The 17,468-nt window shown below is 42.9% G+C and overlaps 2 protein-coding genes and 1 long non-coding RNA gene across 3 annotated transcripts; 2 read left to right on the plus strand and 1 right to left on the minus strand.

Annotated features, from left to right (window-relative positions):
- Positions 1-2,449: 2,449 nt before the first annotated feature.
- Positions 2,450-8,254, plus strand: LOC121709623 (trichohyalin-like). The gene is given in 4 exon segments (XM_042093152.1): positions 2,450-2,540; positions 3,309-6,144; positions 6,147-8,113; positions 8,216-8,254. Coding segments are annotated over 2 exon segments (4,755 nt in total). The 5' UTR covers positions 2,450-2,540; positions 3,309-3,322; the 3' UTR covers positions 8,080-8,113; positions 8,216-8,254.
- A 1,222-nt stretch (positions 8,255-9,476) lies between these two features.
- LOC121709624 lies at positions 9,477-17,296 on the minus strand. Its single transcript, XR_006031996.1, has 3 exons — positions 17,227-17,296; positions 12,746-12,754; positions 9,477-9,487 (listed from the first exon to the last, which is right to left on the minus strand). It is a non-coding gene; the product is annotated as an uncharacterized LOC121709624 (long non-coding RNA).
- Positions 12,330-16,043, plus strand: prkrip1 (PRKR interacting protein 1). The gene is made up of 6 exons (XM_042093151.1): positions 12,330-12,499; positions 12,650-12,728; positions 13,495-13,595; positions 13,770-13,855; positions 15,118-15,182; positions 15,528-16,043. Exons 1-6 carry the CDS (start codon positions 12,377-12,379, stop codon positions 15,620-15,622), a joined length of 549 nt encoding a protein of 182 aa, XP_041949085.1. The 5' UTR covers positions 12,330-12,376; the 3' UTR covers positions 15,623-16,043.
- Positions 17,297-17,468: the final 172 nt, after the last annotated feature.

Consider the following 17,468-nt stretch of genomic DNA (forward strand, 5'->3'; position numbering starts at 1 on the left):
CCTCAATGTGTGTGTGTTTCTGTGTGTGTGTGTGTGTGTGTGTGTGTGTGTGAGTGTGAGTGTGTGTGTGTGTGTTTGTGTGTTTGTGTGTGTGTGTGTGTGTGTGTGTGTGTGTGTGTTGTCTGCTTTTCAAGGTGAGGTGCAGATCGAGTTGACAGGATCACGCACGGGGGCCGTCCAGGTTTCCCCATCATGGTGCGGTGGGGACGAGGGAGCCCAGTGGATGTAGCGAGGACGAGGAGGCGGCGGGCGCCGCGTGAGGCCGCGTTTGTTTTCGAACACGGTCAGCATGGAGGAGTGAGCTCGAGCAGAAGAAAAGGGGTTGTGAATGCTGCCACTGCGGATTACTCCGGCGTTAATGAACAGCCTGCGAGCACCGCGAACAGGCTTGGACAGGTTTCATCCAGAAAAGCCGTTCCCCTTTTGTCGTTAATGTGCGCTTTCCTAGGGCATGCTAGTGATATAGACCTACACACCAGTGTGAGCATCCACACACACACATACGTGCACCTATTGTTGGGAATTCCTGTGTCAGCTTAAGGATTCGCCCAAAAGGCACATCTCTCCACAACCCACTGAATGAGCTTCACTAGAGGCCAAACAACCACAACCTCACAGGCTAAAGCCTTAATCTTAAATAAACCACTGCTGCATGCAAACCCCTTTGCTGTGTAATCACTTTTTATTTTTTGCATCTCGTGCATCTCCACGGGAATCAGAAATACTGGCTCACAAATGATACGGTTAAGTAGCTTTTATCTTTCTTTCTTTGGTTTCAGCATACATCACAGCATATATCATAAATCACAGTAACTGTGGTATGTCAGTGGTTGTGCCCAACCCAGGGCATAATAGGCTATATGTCAAAGAACTGGGGTAGACACAGCATTAACGACACATTACACTATTGTGATCTGAGTCTGCTGTGCTCATGCATGTAATGTATGCATGCATCCATACATACACACAAACCCATCACATGGGGATGTCTCATTGGAGCATACAGTATGTGCCTTAAAGGGTTGCAGTAGTAGACTCTACATCTGCCTCACTGTCTCTGCCTTGAATAAATAATCAAGATAGTAAATGAACCCCTCTCCCAGATGCAGAAGGCTACAACATCTAGTGATATATTTGTATGTGTAAAAAACACTTTGTTTGTTATTGCTGTGTGTAAGCTACCAGACATGGTCAGACTGGCCTGCTGTAGGCCTATGATAGCCTACTGTGATGGATTGATATTTTTTCTACTTTTAAATAGGGCAAAATTCTTCCCTTCCCTAAATCACCCAAACATGGATACATTTATTTTAACCTTCCTTTATTAATACACGAGCATGCGCCAGTGTTTCTCAAAGTGTGGTCTGGGGACCACTGGTGGTCTGCAAGCTATACCAAGTGATCTGCGAGCAGATGTGGTAAAAAAAAAACAATATACATGAGTTGTTTGCAATATTGAACCAACTTGTGTGTAAATCCAAACAGTTCTGCAACACTGCCTATGTAAGCTACGCCAATTTATGAATCCTCTGACACAATAAGCAAGGTGCAAAGACAATAAGCAAGGTATCAGTGAGTATACCTATAGGCCTAATATACTGTTGAAGTAGATCAACTGTTTGTTTGTTTTTTAGCTAGGTGGTCAGTGAGGTTTTTTAAAAAATTATTATTGGTTAAGTGGTCCTTGGTCTGAAAAAGTTTGAGAAACTCTTTTGTAGGCTACAGTAGCTCAGCTATATTCTTTAAACAATTCTTTGTTTAAGACAATCAGTTATTACTTATTGTAGATCAGTTATTACTTATTGTAGGCTACCAGACGTGGTCAGATTGGCCTAGGCTGTATAATAACCTGATGGACTGATATTTCTAACTAACACTGAACTATCAACCACCTCTTGTGCAAGACATAAGTGTGTGTGTGTGCACGATGTAGGCTAGGCTATACTAAGAACATGTGTGCTCATTTTACTAAATAGCGCATTATTTGAATAAATTGTGCCCCCATTTTACAATTTAGCCAAATGGCGCACTATTTACTAAAATGAGCACACAATATAGCCTGCTTCATTTAGGCTACTACATCTAGTAAAATGAGAGCATAATTTAGTAAAACGAGTGCACAATTCATCGATCAACGGACTTGACCGTTTTATTGGCCTATTATCCTATATCCAGTCGGTAGGCCTAACAAGCGAACACGTAGTCTATCAACTGAAACATGTAGTTGAAAATGGACTATTAGGTCGCCTCAGATAGAGAGCTCTTTACGGCTCTGGGACGCCCTAAATCTTGAAAAACCTAGCTTAATGCCCCCCCTTGTCGGCGTATGCGTAGCCTACTCAGAGCTCTGGCCGTACTTACCTGCCAACGTTTATTATGTCATAATAAGGATTCCGCGAGGCTACGTCAGAGCTCATCAAAGTTCTGAAGAAAATGTGAAAACAAATTTTCGCACATTCACTTATATTTCTGACAAGAGACAGCACTTGTTAGTACATCAGCGAATAATTTCAAGCCTTATTTCAAATATCTCCTATCAGGTAAATTATTAGGCCACTATATTTTGTATCATTAGACTAAGCTAACCTAAAGGTATGGCTATATCCAAATTAGGGGGCTATGAACATATTTAAACAGTTTCGAATTGTTCATGTTCAAGCTGACATGTACTTGTCATGTGTTTGGGAGGGGGGATGATGAAATGGTATGTGTGGAGGGTGGGGGGTGTTGGTATGTGGGAGGGGGGTATACCTGTGTGTGTGTGTGTGGGAAGGGGGTATGTTGCGTGTTTGAGTGGAAGGGATGATGAAATGGGGGGGGGGGGGGGGGGGTTGTTGGTGTGTGGTGTGGGTATGGTGTGTGTGTCTGGGAGGTATGGTGTAATGGTGTGTCAGTGTGTGTAGGGGGGGGGTATGAAATGTCAAATATAACAATAATAATAATAATAGTAATTCTAATATGTTAGTCTAATTGTCTTTATCATAGCCTATTTCTATACATCTCTATAAAAGGCTATAAATCCATTTTCATTAGGCTGTTGATTCTCCTTAATGTAGTCTGACCAACATTTTAAATCGTTCCCTGTTAAATTTAAGCATTATATTGTTTTGTATTTGTATGTTGCTTTGGACAAATCGCCTGCCAAATCCTTTAACCATAACCACCATAACCAAATCCAGGACTGTGAAGTCTAACCTTTGAAAAGGAAATGCTCTGATATTCCTACTCTCTATTATGTATAGAATTATAGAGCCTTCAAAAATGGCCTGTTCTGTGTGGGCACTACATGAGTTGCTTTATGCCTCCAGGTGGGAAGAGGGAGATGACTAATCCGAGGCGATACCAGGTCTGGGAGCCGCAGGACGAATGGCCCGAGGAGAGCAGGGAGCCGGTGATGATCGGCGACCTCTCGGACATCGCACTCGGCCGGCCTAACCTGTTGCGCGAGGAGCGCTCCACTGGCTGCTGGGCAATGCTCCAGAATTGCCTGTGCCTCGGACGGAGGCGGCGGCGGCGGCGGCGCGCCAGGGAGCAGCGGTGGATGGAGGAGGTGAGGCTGAGGGAGGCGAGGGAGGCTGCCCAGCTGGAGCAGCAGATGGAGGCCCAGAGGCAGAAGCAGGCCAGGCTGCGGAAGAAGAAGAGACTCAGGGAGAAGAGGAGGCAGGAGCAGCAGGAGCAGTGGGAGCAGGAGTTCAGAGAGAAGCTCTTGGAGTCACTCAGAGAGGACCTGATCGCCTGCGGACTGGACCGAGTGCCGGTGCCTGTGCCTGAGCCGGCTCAGCCACTCGAGCTGCCACACCTGAGGGAGCAAGAGAGGCGGAGCGGATGCAAGGAGGTGGAGGAGCTGCCGAAGTGCCGGAACAGAGAGAGGGAGAAGAAGAAGCGGGAGCAGCAGTGGGAACAGGAGTTCAAGGAATCACTCAAAGAGGACCTGAAAGACCGTGGACTGGACCCAGCGCCGGTGCCGGAGCCTGTGCCTGTGCAACCTCTGGAGCTGCCGAACCTGAGGGAGATAGAGAGGCGGAGACAATGGAAGAGGGTGGATGACCTGCTGAAGAGCCGGGAGAGAGAGAGGGAGAAGAGGGCGCAGGAAGAGCAGATGATGCGCTGGAGAAGAGAGAGGGAGATGCAGGCGCAAGAAGACCAGCTGCGCTGTAGCAGAGAGAGAGAGCTCCGAGCACAGGAACACCAGCTGATCCGCCGCAGAAACACTGAGGAAACAGAAAAGGGCCGAGAGATGGAGCAATTGCGAAAGAGAATTCAGGAATTAGAAAGAGAGACTGAGTTCCAAAAACAGCAACATCAACAAAGAGGGATGGAGAGAGGGACCAAAGTGCAAGAGGATATAGTGAAGGAGAGAGAGTTGGAGCACTTGAGGAAGAGAATTCAAGAAATGGAAAGAAATATTGAGGTTGAAAAGCAGGAAGAGCAAAAAAGAGAAATGGCTCACCAGAAAGACATGGAGAGAATGATGACGAGAATCAAAGAACTGGAACTAGAGGCGGAGATCAATAGGAGACACACTCACTCAGTGGAAGAAAGGAATGGAAAGGTAGGAGAAGAGGAACTAAAGACAGAGCTGAAACGGATGCAGGGGATGGAGATAGAGAGATGGAGAGAGATGGACAAACAAAAACAGCTGGAAATGGAGATGGAGCAGAAACTCCGAGAGATGGAGAAAGAACTTCAGAGACATATGAAGGAAAAAATGGAGGAAAACCAGAGACTCCTAGAACTGAAGATGGGACATGACCGAGACTCTAAGAAGGTGATGGAGGAACGATTCAGGCAAATGCAGTCGAGCTTCGAGGAAAAACAAAGAGAACTGAACGAGCATGAGAAACAGCGGGAGAAGGAATACAAAGAGAATATCCTGCAGATGGAGCGAGCGCTTGAAAAACAGCGTGAGGAAGCTCAGACACAGCATCGAGAGATGCTTAAAAAGAAAGAGATGGAACTGGCGAGAGCAAGGGAAGAGACCGAGAAGAGAGGGACTGAGAGAGAAGCACTTGAAAAGCAGAAAGACTTTGAAATGGTAGAACACCAGGAGAAAGCCCTGCAGGTGGAGACAGAGCTCAAAAATCAGCAAGACATGACTGAGGCCAAGGAGAGAGAGATGCTGAAAAAAATGGAGCGGGAGAGGGCGAGAGAAGAGAAAAGGAGAAAGAAGATTGAGAGAGAAAAACATGAAAGACAAAATGAGTTGGAGATGATGGCTAAAGAAGAACAGAGAGAGCTGGAAAGACAGCATGAAGAGGAGCTACAGATGCTTGAAGAAAAACTGACAGAGACTGAGAAACAGCATGTGAAGGAATATGAGGAGAAAATCCAACAGATGGAGAGAGAGCTCAAAAATCAGGAAGACATGGCTGACTCAGAGGAGAAAGAGATGCTGCAACAGAAAGAGATGGAGCGCAAGAGAGCACGAGAAGAGAAAAGGAGAAGAAAGATGGAGAGAGAAAAAGATGAAAGGCAAAAGGAGATGGAGATGATGGCTGAAAAACAACAGAGAGAGCTAGAAAGACAGTATGAAGAGAAGCAAAAGATGCTTGAAGAACAAATGGCAGAAACTTTGAAACAGCATGAGAAAGAATATCAAGAGAAAGTCCTGCAGATGGAGAGAAAGCTCAAAAATCAGCAAGACATGGCTGAAGCCAAGGAGAGAGAGATACAGCAACAGAAAGAGATAGAGCGGGAGAGGGCTCAGGAAGAGAAAAGGAGAAGAAAGATGGAGAGAGAAGAAAAAGAAAAACAGAAAGAGTTGGAGAGGGAGCAACATCAAGAGAAGGCCCAGCAGATGGAAAGAGAGCTTGAAAATGAGCTAAACATGGCCGAGGCCAAAGAAAGAGAGTTGCTGCAACAGAAAGAGTTGGAGCGGGAGAAGGCACAAGAGGAGAAAAGGAGAAAAAAGATGGAGAGAGAAAAACATGAAAAGCAAAAAGAGTTGGAGTTGGCAGAAAAACAACAGAGAGAGATAGAAAGACTGCATGAAGAGAAGCTAAAGATGATTGAAGAACAAATGGCAGCGAATGAGAAACAGCTTGAGAAAGAATATCAAGAGAAAATCCTGCAGATGGAGCGAGAGCATAAAAACAGCAAGAGGAGGCAGAGGCACAGAAAAGAGAGATGTGTAAAAAGAGAGAGATGGAACTAGAGAGAGAGAGGGAAGACATTAGGAAAAAAGAGATTGAAAAAGAATCACTTGCAAAACAGAAAGAGTTGGATCTGCTGGAATATCAAGAGAAGATGGAAAAAGAACTCCAAAATCAGCGAGACCTTGCCGAAGAGAAGCAGAGGGAGATGATGCAGCAGAAAGAGATGGAGAGAGCACGGGAAGAGAAAAGGAGGAGAGAGATTGAGAGAGAAAAATATGAAAAGCAGAGAGAGCTGGAGATGAAGATGATGGCTAAAGAACAACAGAGAGAGCTGGAGATGAAGATGATGGCTAAAGAACAACAGAGAGAGCTGGAAAGACTGCAGAGCGAAGACATGCAGAATAAAATGGAGAAAGTGAAGCTTGACAAAGAGAGGGAGCTGGAGAAGAAACAGGAAGATATGCAGGCAAGACTCAAAGAGGAAGAGATGGAGCTGCATCGGCTTGAGGAAGAAATGATGGCGGCTGAGAGGCGATATGAAGAAGAATGGAAACAGAAAGTCCAGGAGATGGAGAAAGAAAGGGAGAGAGAGGCCAGGGAAAGAGCAATGGTAAATGAAAAGAAAGAGTGGGAGAAAGCTGAAGCCGAAGAGAAAGATGAAGCAGAGAATAAACTAAAACAGAAGAAAGGAGAGCTCAAGAGTGAACCTGCTAGTACTGGGATGGGTGATGTAGGGAGCCAGGCAGTGTGCCAAGAGCAGAATGCCACAGAGGCTGAAGAACACCAGGAACTACATCAACCCGAGAAACAGCCAGCGGTAGAGAAAACACAGGCCGAGGCAGGAAAACAGGAAGTTGGTCACCTGCTGCAACCAAAGATGGAGAAACAAGAACAGTCAAAGGAGGTTAAAGTAGTCTACACGGAGGCTGAGAAACGACAACAGGAAATAAGAGAGAGGAGGAGAAGAGAGGATGAGAGGGTGGAGGCCTACAGACAGAAGGTGCTGGAGGAGGAGAGAAAACGCAAGCAGGAACGCGAGGAGAAACTCAAGGAGCGTCAGCAACAGCAGGAGCTCCAGCGACAGAAGGACGAGGAGGCGAAGAGGTGGGCGAAGGACCCCGAGGGTTGGCGCAAGCATCAGCGTGAGATGGAGATCCAGCGTGAGAAGGAAAGAATACAGCACCTGGAGTTGAAGTGGGCAAGGGAGGCAAAGGTCATCTGCGCAGAGGCTAAGAACACAGAAGAACAAATCAAAGAGCTGAGGAGAATAGAGGACGAGAAGATCGAGGTCTACAGAGAGAAGAAGAGGGTGGAGGAGAGAAAACACAAGCAGGAGCTGAAGGAGAAACACATGGAGGAGGACCGCCAGAGGGCGATGGAGAAGGAGCTCCAGCGACAAAAGGAAGAGGAGGAGATGAGGTGGGCCAAGGACCCTGAGGGCTGGCGCAAGCTACAGAGCAAGCTGGAGATCCAGAATGAGGACGAGAGAATGCTGGAGCTGGAGCTCAAGTGGGAGGAGACAAAGGAGGCAGATGAGAGGAAGCTCAGGGAGAAGGCCCAAGACGAGGAGGCACAGAGGCAGATGCTGGAGCTAAAGCAGAGGCACGAAGAAGAGAGGCAGCAGGAGGAGCAGGAGAGGCAGGCCCAGCTGGAGCAAGAGAGGGAGGAGGAGAGCCAGGCAGAGCTGGAGAGAGAGAGAGAGCGCGAAAGGCAGCTGGAGATTGAGAGGAAGGAAACAGAAAGGAAAGCGAAGGAGGAGGAGCTGGAGAGACGCCTGCAGGGCTGGGTAGAATTTGAGAAAAAGAGAATTCTGAACGTCATTGAAGAGGGGCAGGCAGTTGCTAGTAGCCCGGCCGCTGCAAAGGCAAAGAAGGAGGAGGCTGCGGCAGAGGCCTTAAAGAAGAGTCAGAGTAAGGGGAGCAAGCTGGTGGGCTGGCTTTCGGAGAAAGTCCGCGGAGTTGGTGAGAAATTCATGCAACTATAAAGACACAGCCAGAAGAGGCATGTCAACATCTGTGGTAATGAAATGTTTTAAGTGAAAACACTGACATTCAATAGAATATATATCTATTACTCTTTAATCAGCCTACATAACAGTGTTTTTATGGTTATTTTAACAGACTACATCAGTGACCTTGAGACCTTCAGACAGCTATAAAGAACAGACAGAGGAGTCTCAATCAACAAACCTATAACATCATCGCTATTACATTTTAAACCATCAAAATGTACACATTGACATTGCATTTTACACATTCACACATAATTATTTTATTGCATTTACTGTCATCTCACTACAACATAACATCATCATTACAAACATGTAACATCATCGCTGTTACATTTTCAACCGTCACAATTTACACATAATCGATATTGCACTTTACACATTTACCCATTATTTTATTTGGATTTTCATATCTGTTACATTTGCAAAAAAAAAAACCCATAATTTTTTACACATAAATGACACATATTGCATCTTACACATTAACACATACTTGGTATTTCATTGCATTTCCATATTTCCATCATCTCACTACACATTTATTCACAATTATTGGCATTATTAAAAATGTTATTATAATATCTTGTTTTTGTGTGTGTTGTATTAGGACTAGGTGAATAAGAAAGTGCATTGTACTGCATTATTAAAAACTGCAGTAAGCCGTGTCTTTAGATACCCTGGAAATCCAGAGTTCTCGCAAAAGCACAATTCTGGCAATGAGTAATGATGCACGTTACTTTTACCCCTTGCATTGTGAGGAACCAATCACATCGGTGTATCTGATATAGGCGGGCCATGAGGCGAGAGAAACAGCAGCGGTGGAGAAAACACAGGCTGAGGCAAAGATAATGAATGCGTAGCAAGATGGGTCGTCCTAGTTCATGTCTATGAGGGCAAAGTGGAGTTCAGTCAGAGACGGGCTCTGGTTCAGTTCCCGCCTGCACAGGGGCGTGTCACTGACGCCTCGGTTCCACGCCATACAAGCCGGAGTACAAAATAAACTTGGTGTACACCTTCATTAATGTTGATTTTCTCTCGACTGGAGGGTCATACTATCACGACATTCTACTGAAATAGGGAGGAGGGTTTGGAGATCATGATACCGTGTCCGAAATGTGCATCCATTGCTCAGAAAAATAAGGCTTGGACAAATTCTGGGAAATTCTTGGATTCTGCCATAGACCTCAATGTTAAAAGAGAGCCCGATCACTGCATAAATGTGCGGGGGCGTGTACTGCTACCCTATTTGCATAAATTTCCAGGGACAGGAAATGGCCTCTCATGAAGTATCTTCGTAATCAACCATCTTTGGCTGACCTAGAATGGGAGAAAGTATGGTGTTTATCTTCTAAATATTTGATTACGAATAAAATTAAAGAAGTGTCTTTTAAAATAATCCATCGAATTTACCTATGTAAGACTTTTATGCAAAGATTCAAGAAGGACATTACTACAGACTGCTCTTTCTGTCAACAGGCTCCTGAGAATCTGAATGAACATTTACTCTGGTCCTGTCCCCACTCTGGTACCTTTTGGCAAGACCTCAGTGCTTTCATTTCTCAACATATTCTCTCTGATTTCTCTTTCTCCTCTCTATCTCTTAAAGATGTACTGTTTGGCTTCTCTTCATACCCGACATCCAAATCCAACCAATTCTATATTATCAATCTACTTTTAATACTACCCAAAGCACATATTCACAAAATGAAATTTTCTAGTTCTAGTTCTAATGTTAGTGATGGGGACGAGACCGCCTATGCCGAGTCCGAGTCAAGACTGAGTCTTTGAAGGGTCGAGACCGAGTCGAGACCGAGTCCGTTGGTTTTCAGATACAGTCGAGTCCGAGTCAAGACCGAGTCTTTGAGGAAGCAAGTCCGAGTCGAGACCGAGTCCTTTAGGAGTCGAGACCGAGTCGAGACCAAGACCATAAAAACATGTCAGTTTTCATATGATTTAATATCATCCCAATTAATAATCAACAGTTAGGCCCAGGCTTGGAATTTCACCATTTTAGGGGCAAGGCCACTTGGCCTTCAGTTGGGCATATTTGGTGGGGGGCACAAAGGCCACATGTCAGGGCACCAAGGCCAAAGTTAACTATACAGTAGTAGGCTATAAAAATAATCAAAGTTGTATTTAGCCTATTCACAGCAGTAGACCTGAATCACTGTATGAAACATTACAAAAACATGAAACATGACATATTACATAGAAAATCATCTGATCATCTAATATTTAGATGTCTAGGCTATATTTAATATTTATATTTATTTTATATTTGGCCTGTTATGGAATCATGTATTGAACAATTTAAGCACAGCTCAGCTTTAAGAAACTGATGCAACCTTGATGCATGCTTAGCATTTTTTGATCATTAAGACTCCTTTCACAAACTCTTACTCAGCTGTATATCCTCTGATTTTAATATTTACCTATATCTAGGCAATATTTGTAACATTTATTTTGTATTTGGCCTGTTATGAAATCATGAAGAATGATTTAAACACATTTTGAAACCTAAAGACCAAAGTTGGAGACATGAATGTAGACCTTGCTGCAGATTACATTTTTAATTTAACCGGAATACTCTGGAACGGCTTACTGTACAGGGGACTGCTTTACACCTTTGTGTTCGGTAAGGTCTGCTGTTTATTCTGATATATGGTTTGTCGCGAACCGTTCGCGAACGCGAACCGTTCACCACAGCAATTAGCGGCTAACATTGTTTAAAAGCTGAGAAAAAGTTATTTCATGTGATGTGATACATCTGCCTGTGTGATGAGTAGGCTTAGCGATTGCGAGTATTTCAACTGAGAAGAATGGGTGAATTTGGACGCACTTTCTGTCTTGCTATGCGCTGTCATTTTCTCCACTGTGTAAAACTGAATTAGTTTGCGCTGTGATGCTAAGATTATTTTGACAGGCTATAGGCTAAATAAAAATCGCTATTAAACGGACGCAAAGCAGAATATTGAAAGAAGGGGGCACCAAGGCCAACAAGGGGCAAAGACGGCCGCCGTGAAATTTCATTTAGATTTTTTGATATGAACATAAACATTTTTTTGATATGAACATAAAAAATGCGTTGGTCTCGAGGACTCGGTCTGAAATTACGAGTCCTTCTCCTCCCACTGTGGTCCGAGACCGAGTCAAGACCGAGTCTTTGAAGGAACAAGTCTGAGTCGAGTCCGAGAAAGCAGAAATCGAGAAGGACTCGTAATTTCAGACCGAGTCCTCGAGACCAACGCATTTTTTATGTACTACATCACTGTCTAATGTTTTACACTATTTCTATTGTGTGGCATATTGCTAAAAACATCCGTTTATGTGATCTTAGAGAGTTAATGACCACGTGATTCTTAAAACCAGTCACCTGCTGTCAGTACCCACATACAAAAGTAATGACCTCCATTCTGCTCCAATGCCCAACACGTTGTCATGTTTGTTTTTAACTTGGTCAGAAATAAACCGGGGGAAAAGACATTCATAAAAAAAAAATAATAAAAAAATCTTTGGCTGAGGCAGGAAAACAGGAAGTTGGTCACCAGCTGCAGCCAGGTGGAGGCGGAAAAAGTATTCGACACAGAGGCTGAGAAATAAGAACAGGCGGAGGCGTTTAAAGTAGTCTACACAGAGGCCAACAAACGACAACAGGAAATAAGACAACAGGAGAAGAAAGGATGAAAGGATCAAGGCCTACAGACAAAAGGTGCTGGAGGAGGAGAGTAGTAGATTTTTTGTTATCATCATCAATTCATCATTAAAATAATTAAAACATCAATATCATTAAAAACCTATTGCACTTTCTGACTTCCTTAGTCAATTTGCAAACACCTAGTAGTCTACAGTAGCCTACACAAATAGGCACCTACACCTTAGTAGTTGCTATATTATTTTTTTTTACAAAGGGTCAAGGTGTGTATCCTTTAGTCTTCTCAGTGCAACAAAAACCAGTAGCTACAACACATTTCAATCATTAAAGACCTTGCAGGGAGTGTGCCACACACAGGCTTTGGCAAACTAACAAATTTCAATTTCACCAGTTTGTAGATTAGAGTCTTGTTCACAGTGACACTACTTCACAGACTTTAATTGTCCACTTATTAGATTAGGCTACTCTTTCACGTGCAATAGCACTCTTCTCCAAGTAGCCCTGGCTGGAAGTAGTGTAAAGCCATCCTTTGTACTTTATCATCCATATGATAGAGGGCGCTGTAGCTCTGAACGTTGGCTAATCTAACGTTACTCGAATCGGAGAAGCAGAAACGCAAACATGGCTGCGAACGGTAAAGCTGGCAAACCAGGGAAACCGGGAAAGGAATCCCAGCCGCTAATAATTGCTAAAACTCCTGCAGAGGAGCAACGATTGAAATTGGAAAGACTGATGCGCAATCCTGTAAGATGTTATGTTTTGATCGTGACCTAGAGAATTGTTTTTTCATTGAACGCGTTAGCATAACTAACGTTAGCAACTTGCGTTAACTCACCTCCCCAGTCATAATAATAACCCCTGCTTTGTTTCTTTCCTTTCTTCTTTTTGTTTAAGGACAAACCTGCACCTATTCCAGAGAGGCCAAAAGATTGGAATCCTCGTGCTCCTCCAGAGTTTGTTCGGGATGTGATGGGTAACGTTAAGCGCAACACTGACTAACTGGTGGCCCATAGAACAATCCGAACCTGTTGGATATAACGTCACCATTTGCCCTAACATTACTTGATTCATTGGTTATCCAGGTCATTGCTTAGCTGGGATAATGTGATGTTAGATGAATAAGCAGTCCAATAAGTCTTTAAGCAGTTCAACACCCTATGTTGTGTTGTGTTGTGTTGTGTTGTGTTGTGTTGTGTAGCGTCAATGTTACACGAAAAGCAAAGAACACAGACCTTATTTCGTATCCCATCTGGCGTGATGCTTTGTTAACGTTAGAGCTACCAAAACAATACAAATTGTTCCTCAGTTCAGATATATCTGTGTCTCTATTGGAACAGTTTTTAGTAGCAGAAACGCCATGGCAGTCCAGTAATATGTATATATTTTTACTTTCAATATACAATGTAGTATAGCAGTAATATTACGAGTAGAAAGAGATGGACATCTATGAATGTTTATGCAGAATAGTTTATGCAGAATAGATAGGTAGTTGGCCTTTATTGTCATTTAATGTACAGTCAACTGTGCAGCGAAATTGGGTTTCTACATCTGATAAAGTGCGTTTCGAGTAAAACAATATCAATAAATAACACAGCTAAAAAACAAATTGAACAGAACACAGGCAATGACAGTGAAAGTGGTGTTGTAATACATAAATACATTACAATAGAGAGGGGTAAGACATGCAGTCAATTGTCATCTGTTGATAGATATCCCATCTGTTTTTTTTTTTTTTCTAGGCTCCAGTGCTGGTGCTGGCAGTGGAGAGTTTCATGTGTACAGACATTTGCGCCGACGAGAATACCAGCGACAGGATCACCTGGACCGAATGTCTGAACATGTAAGCTCTTTAACACTGTGTTTCTTTCTCTCAAGATTTTGCTTTTTTTTTTTAACATTAAACATGCTGTAATATCTGATCTGTATGTCAGTAAACAACATTCTCACTGTAACATTGCAATAAGGCGATTGAAAGGACATTTTATCTCTCTAATATAAATTATGGATTTTATAGCAAAAACTGGATGAGGACTATCAGGACAAAATAAAGGAAAACCAGCAAGCTGCTGAGGAAAGAACAGCCAAGCGTCGTAAGAAAAGGTATGAAAGGAGTTTGTTTTTTACCTGGTTACACTAAATTATCAGCAACTTGTTGGTATCAAACATCCGCATCTCACTGCCTCGACGCAGGGGTGCCTCAGGGTTTGGTACTGGGGCCCCTTCCCTTTGCCATGTACACCACCTTGCTGGGCCCACTTGCATAGCTTCTCACTGCTATACAGATGATGCCCAACTCTGTCTGTCATTCCCGCCTCCCGATGAGTCCATGGTCTTGACATGGATCTCGGAATGTCTCTCTGACATATTCGCATGGATGAAGGATCATCAACACCTCCAACTTAACCTCTCGAAAACCAAACTGCTGGGCTTCTCAGCCAAACATACTATACATCACAACATTTCGCTTCTGTCGCCCGATCGTGCCGCTTTACGCTATTCCGTTTAAAGAAAAACCAGGTTGCACCTAACCAAACACGCCATCGAGCTTTTGATATAGACCATGGTTATCTCTCATGTTGCGCCCTCCCGGCTTATGCCTTGTAACTGCTACAGATTATCCAGAACGCGGTGGTGAGTCTGGTTTTCAACCAAAAAGGCCATCTTAGCATCAATTTCAAGTCACTAATGTTTGCCTACAAAGTCAGCTAGATCTGCTCCAACTGACATGCTCTCATAAAGGCTTATGTTACTCCTTGACCGCTACGTTCCTCCATGGATCATTGTCTGGCACTGTCACCCCTACACACAACAATCCAGACTTCATTTGCAGCTCCTCGATAGTGGAATAATCCACCAAGTGCTACCAGAGCAGTGGCATTCCTCTTTATCTTTAAGGAGCTCTTGAAGACCCAACTCTTCATAGAGGACCTCCTCTCCTCTCCTCTCACATCCCAACACGCCTAACGTGCACTTCACATGCACTTCTTTTCTTCCACATCCTTCTACCTCCTCTCTACCGCTATCTCTTTCAACCACACCTTGACTACTTAAAACATCTGCATTCCTCCTGTAGTCTCTTGGTGTTTGTAAAGCAGTATTAATTGTTATATAAGGTCTCCTTTGCAATTTAGGTTGAATGTTATTCCTCATTTTCTAAGTCGCTTTGACTAAAAGCATCTGCTCGATGAGCACATGGGTGTCTTTGGATGCGTTGAAATGTTTTTCAGCCACTAGAGTGTGCTGTTTAGTACTGTAAACAGTATTATGCTGAATAACTGCACTGTGTAGGCTAAATGGTATGTTTGTGCATTTGAATAAAAATCCTTAAAATAGACAAAACATATATTTTTTTTGTTTTGTAGGGAAAAGCTTAAACAGAAGAAACTGATGGCAAAGAAAGCCAAACAAGAGAGCAATAAAACTGAAGGTAAGAGACTTGATACTCTTGAAAGTAAATAATATTAAGTGTGCAGGGTGAGAGTGAGAGCAGCTGCCTTTCCCCTGTTACTTCAAATAGGTATATTATGCAGGCAAATGCTGTTAAACATTTCTAGTGAAAGACCACTTTGTTGAACCACATATTGACTGTAGCGAACCATATAAGAGAAATGTTTTGTTATCTCGTAGGTGTCCTCATTTGCATAAAGACTACTCCTTGCATTTAAGTTACAGTTTTGCCTGATCTATACAATTTCACCATAGACTTTTATATAGCTGTCTGGTTCTGTAAAGGTCACTCTGAGTGCTCATGCTGGTGTGTTTTGATTCACAGACTCCGAGAGTGAATCCTCCAATGATAATGAAAAGGAAGTGGAGGGGGCTGAGGATGATGCCGAAGTTCCAAGCTTTGTCATGGGGAAGAGGTGATTGGTCCAGACCAGACCACCCGACGGCCCCCACCAGACGACCCTTGCCCCATGTTCGTAAGCGACATCCCCAACACGATCTACCCACGCAGGACCACAATTACCTTTTTTGTACCTTTGGTTATGGAGGCTGGTTGTGTTGTTAAATGAAAGATCTGCTTGATTGTTGGAGGTGTAGAATGGTGCATTGTCTCAGCTTTGATACTTTGTCAGAACGGAAATTAATGTTAGCCTGCTGTGGGTTTAAAAGAAAAACTACTCTTCTTTAATTAGGGGGGATTACAGATCTGTTGATGGTGAGGATGAGTGAATGAAATATTGTCTAGGTGTTACTTGCATACAGAAAACTCTCATTTTGATTTGTATTTTTATAGTGATTGTGTGTACATATTTTTTAATAAAATGTAAAGACATAAACTGTTGATTAACTTTCCGTTAATATTTTCACAAGGTTAAATTTAGCTCATTGTCTTCTTTGCAGGAGGAGCATGTTTGTATGTTTAACATACATAGTTAAAATTCCATACAGAATGCACTGCAGACTTCCTGTAGAACAAGACTGCATAGCAATAGGAGGAATCTGCACTCATATTTCCACTACTTACATGTCTGTTACGACATGAATGTCCTGAATGTTCTGCTATATTAGGCATTGTGCTGCAATCCTATTTTGCTGTTACGGAGCAGTAGGGTATTAAGCCTCCCGTCGTTTAGAGGCTTAATGGATGATGTCATTCTTGTAAAGGTTGTACCAAATGTAAAATTTAAAAACAACTTTCTTCCGGATCTGTTTACTTTTCGTGGGATTTAAGCCTCCAAATGCCCTTTTCCCCTTTCCATTATGTGAGCCAGCCAGATTGTGAAGTAATAATCATTTGAGAGAGCATGCAATCTGACACAGCTAACGCTAGTGCCAGAATCAGAGCAGAGGATGCTGAAAACAAACGTCACTCAGGCCGTGCAGCACGCCAGGCTTGTGTTCGTTTAGCGCAATGATTGAATGACGCTTTGTGTCTGACAGATGACTCCTGACTTCCAATGACTCCTTACCTGTTCCAGAAGACCTTAATGGAGCTTGACATTGCACTTGCTGTCATTTTTTGTAGAGAATATTACAAACAGTGTTAGGAAGGTTACTTTTAAAATGTATTCCACTACAGAATACAAAATGTATTTTGTAACATATTCTGATAGATTACTTAAAGTGAGTAACATATTTTGGATTACATCAGCATTGTATTATATTTGTTTGCAGTGGATGAATCATGCAGTCATGTGAAGTTGGGTGAAGTCGAGACCCATAGTATCAACAACCTACAACCTGATTTATAGTGAGGATGGTTTGATATACAGTATAAGCCTGTTTGCTATGAAACACTGTTAATGTCCTTGTGTCAAAGAACCTACAACAGAGATGTTTTGTCTGCAAATAGGCTAAAAGGCTACCAAATCCCAAACAAAGTATACACAGATTTTTTTAAATGAAATTCAATAGCACAAGGGGAGTTAACATGCCTTTTTGCAGAACACTCTTAAATAACATGAACCTATACTAGCCTAAAACATGCTGGCTCAATATAGGCCCTATTTGCCTAGAATCTATACGAAAACTAATTTTACATTCTACATTCCATGAGAGGTTTTTCATTTAGGCTATCAATATAAACAGAGAGGGAAAGAGAAAGCTGAGCAGTACGGTTACATGGTGTGGTTAAAGAAAATATTTGAGTTTGATTTTACCTACATGTTATAATGATTTAAAATGTAATCCTTTAAATGTATCAATGTAACTGTATTCCGAATACCACCCATTGAAATTGTAACTATTTAAGTACAGTTACTCATAT

Source organism: Alosa sapidissima, chromosome 5 (assembly GCF_018492685.1).
Source record: "Alosa sapidissima isolate fAloSap1 chromosome 5, fAloSap1.pri, whole genome shotgun sequence".
Taxonomy (NCBI): domain Eukaryota; kingdom Metazoa; phylum Chordata; class Actinopteri; order Clupeiformes; family Clupeidae; genus Alosa; species Alosa sapidissima.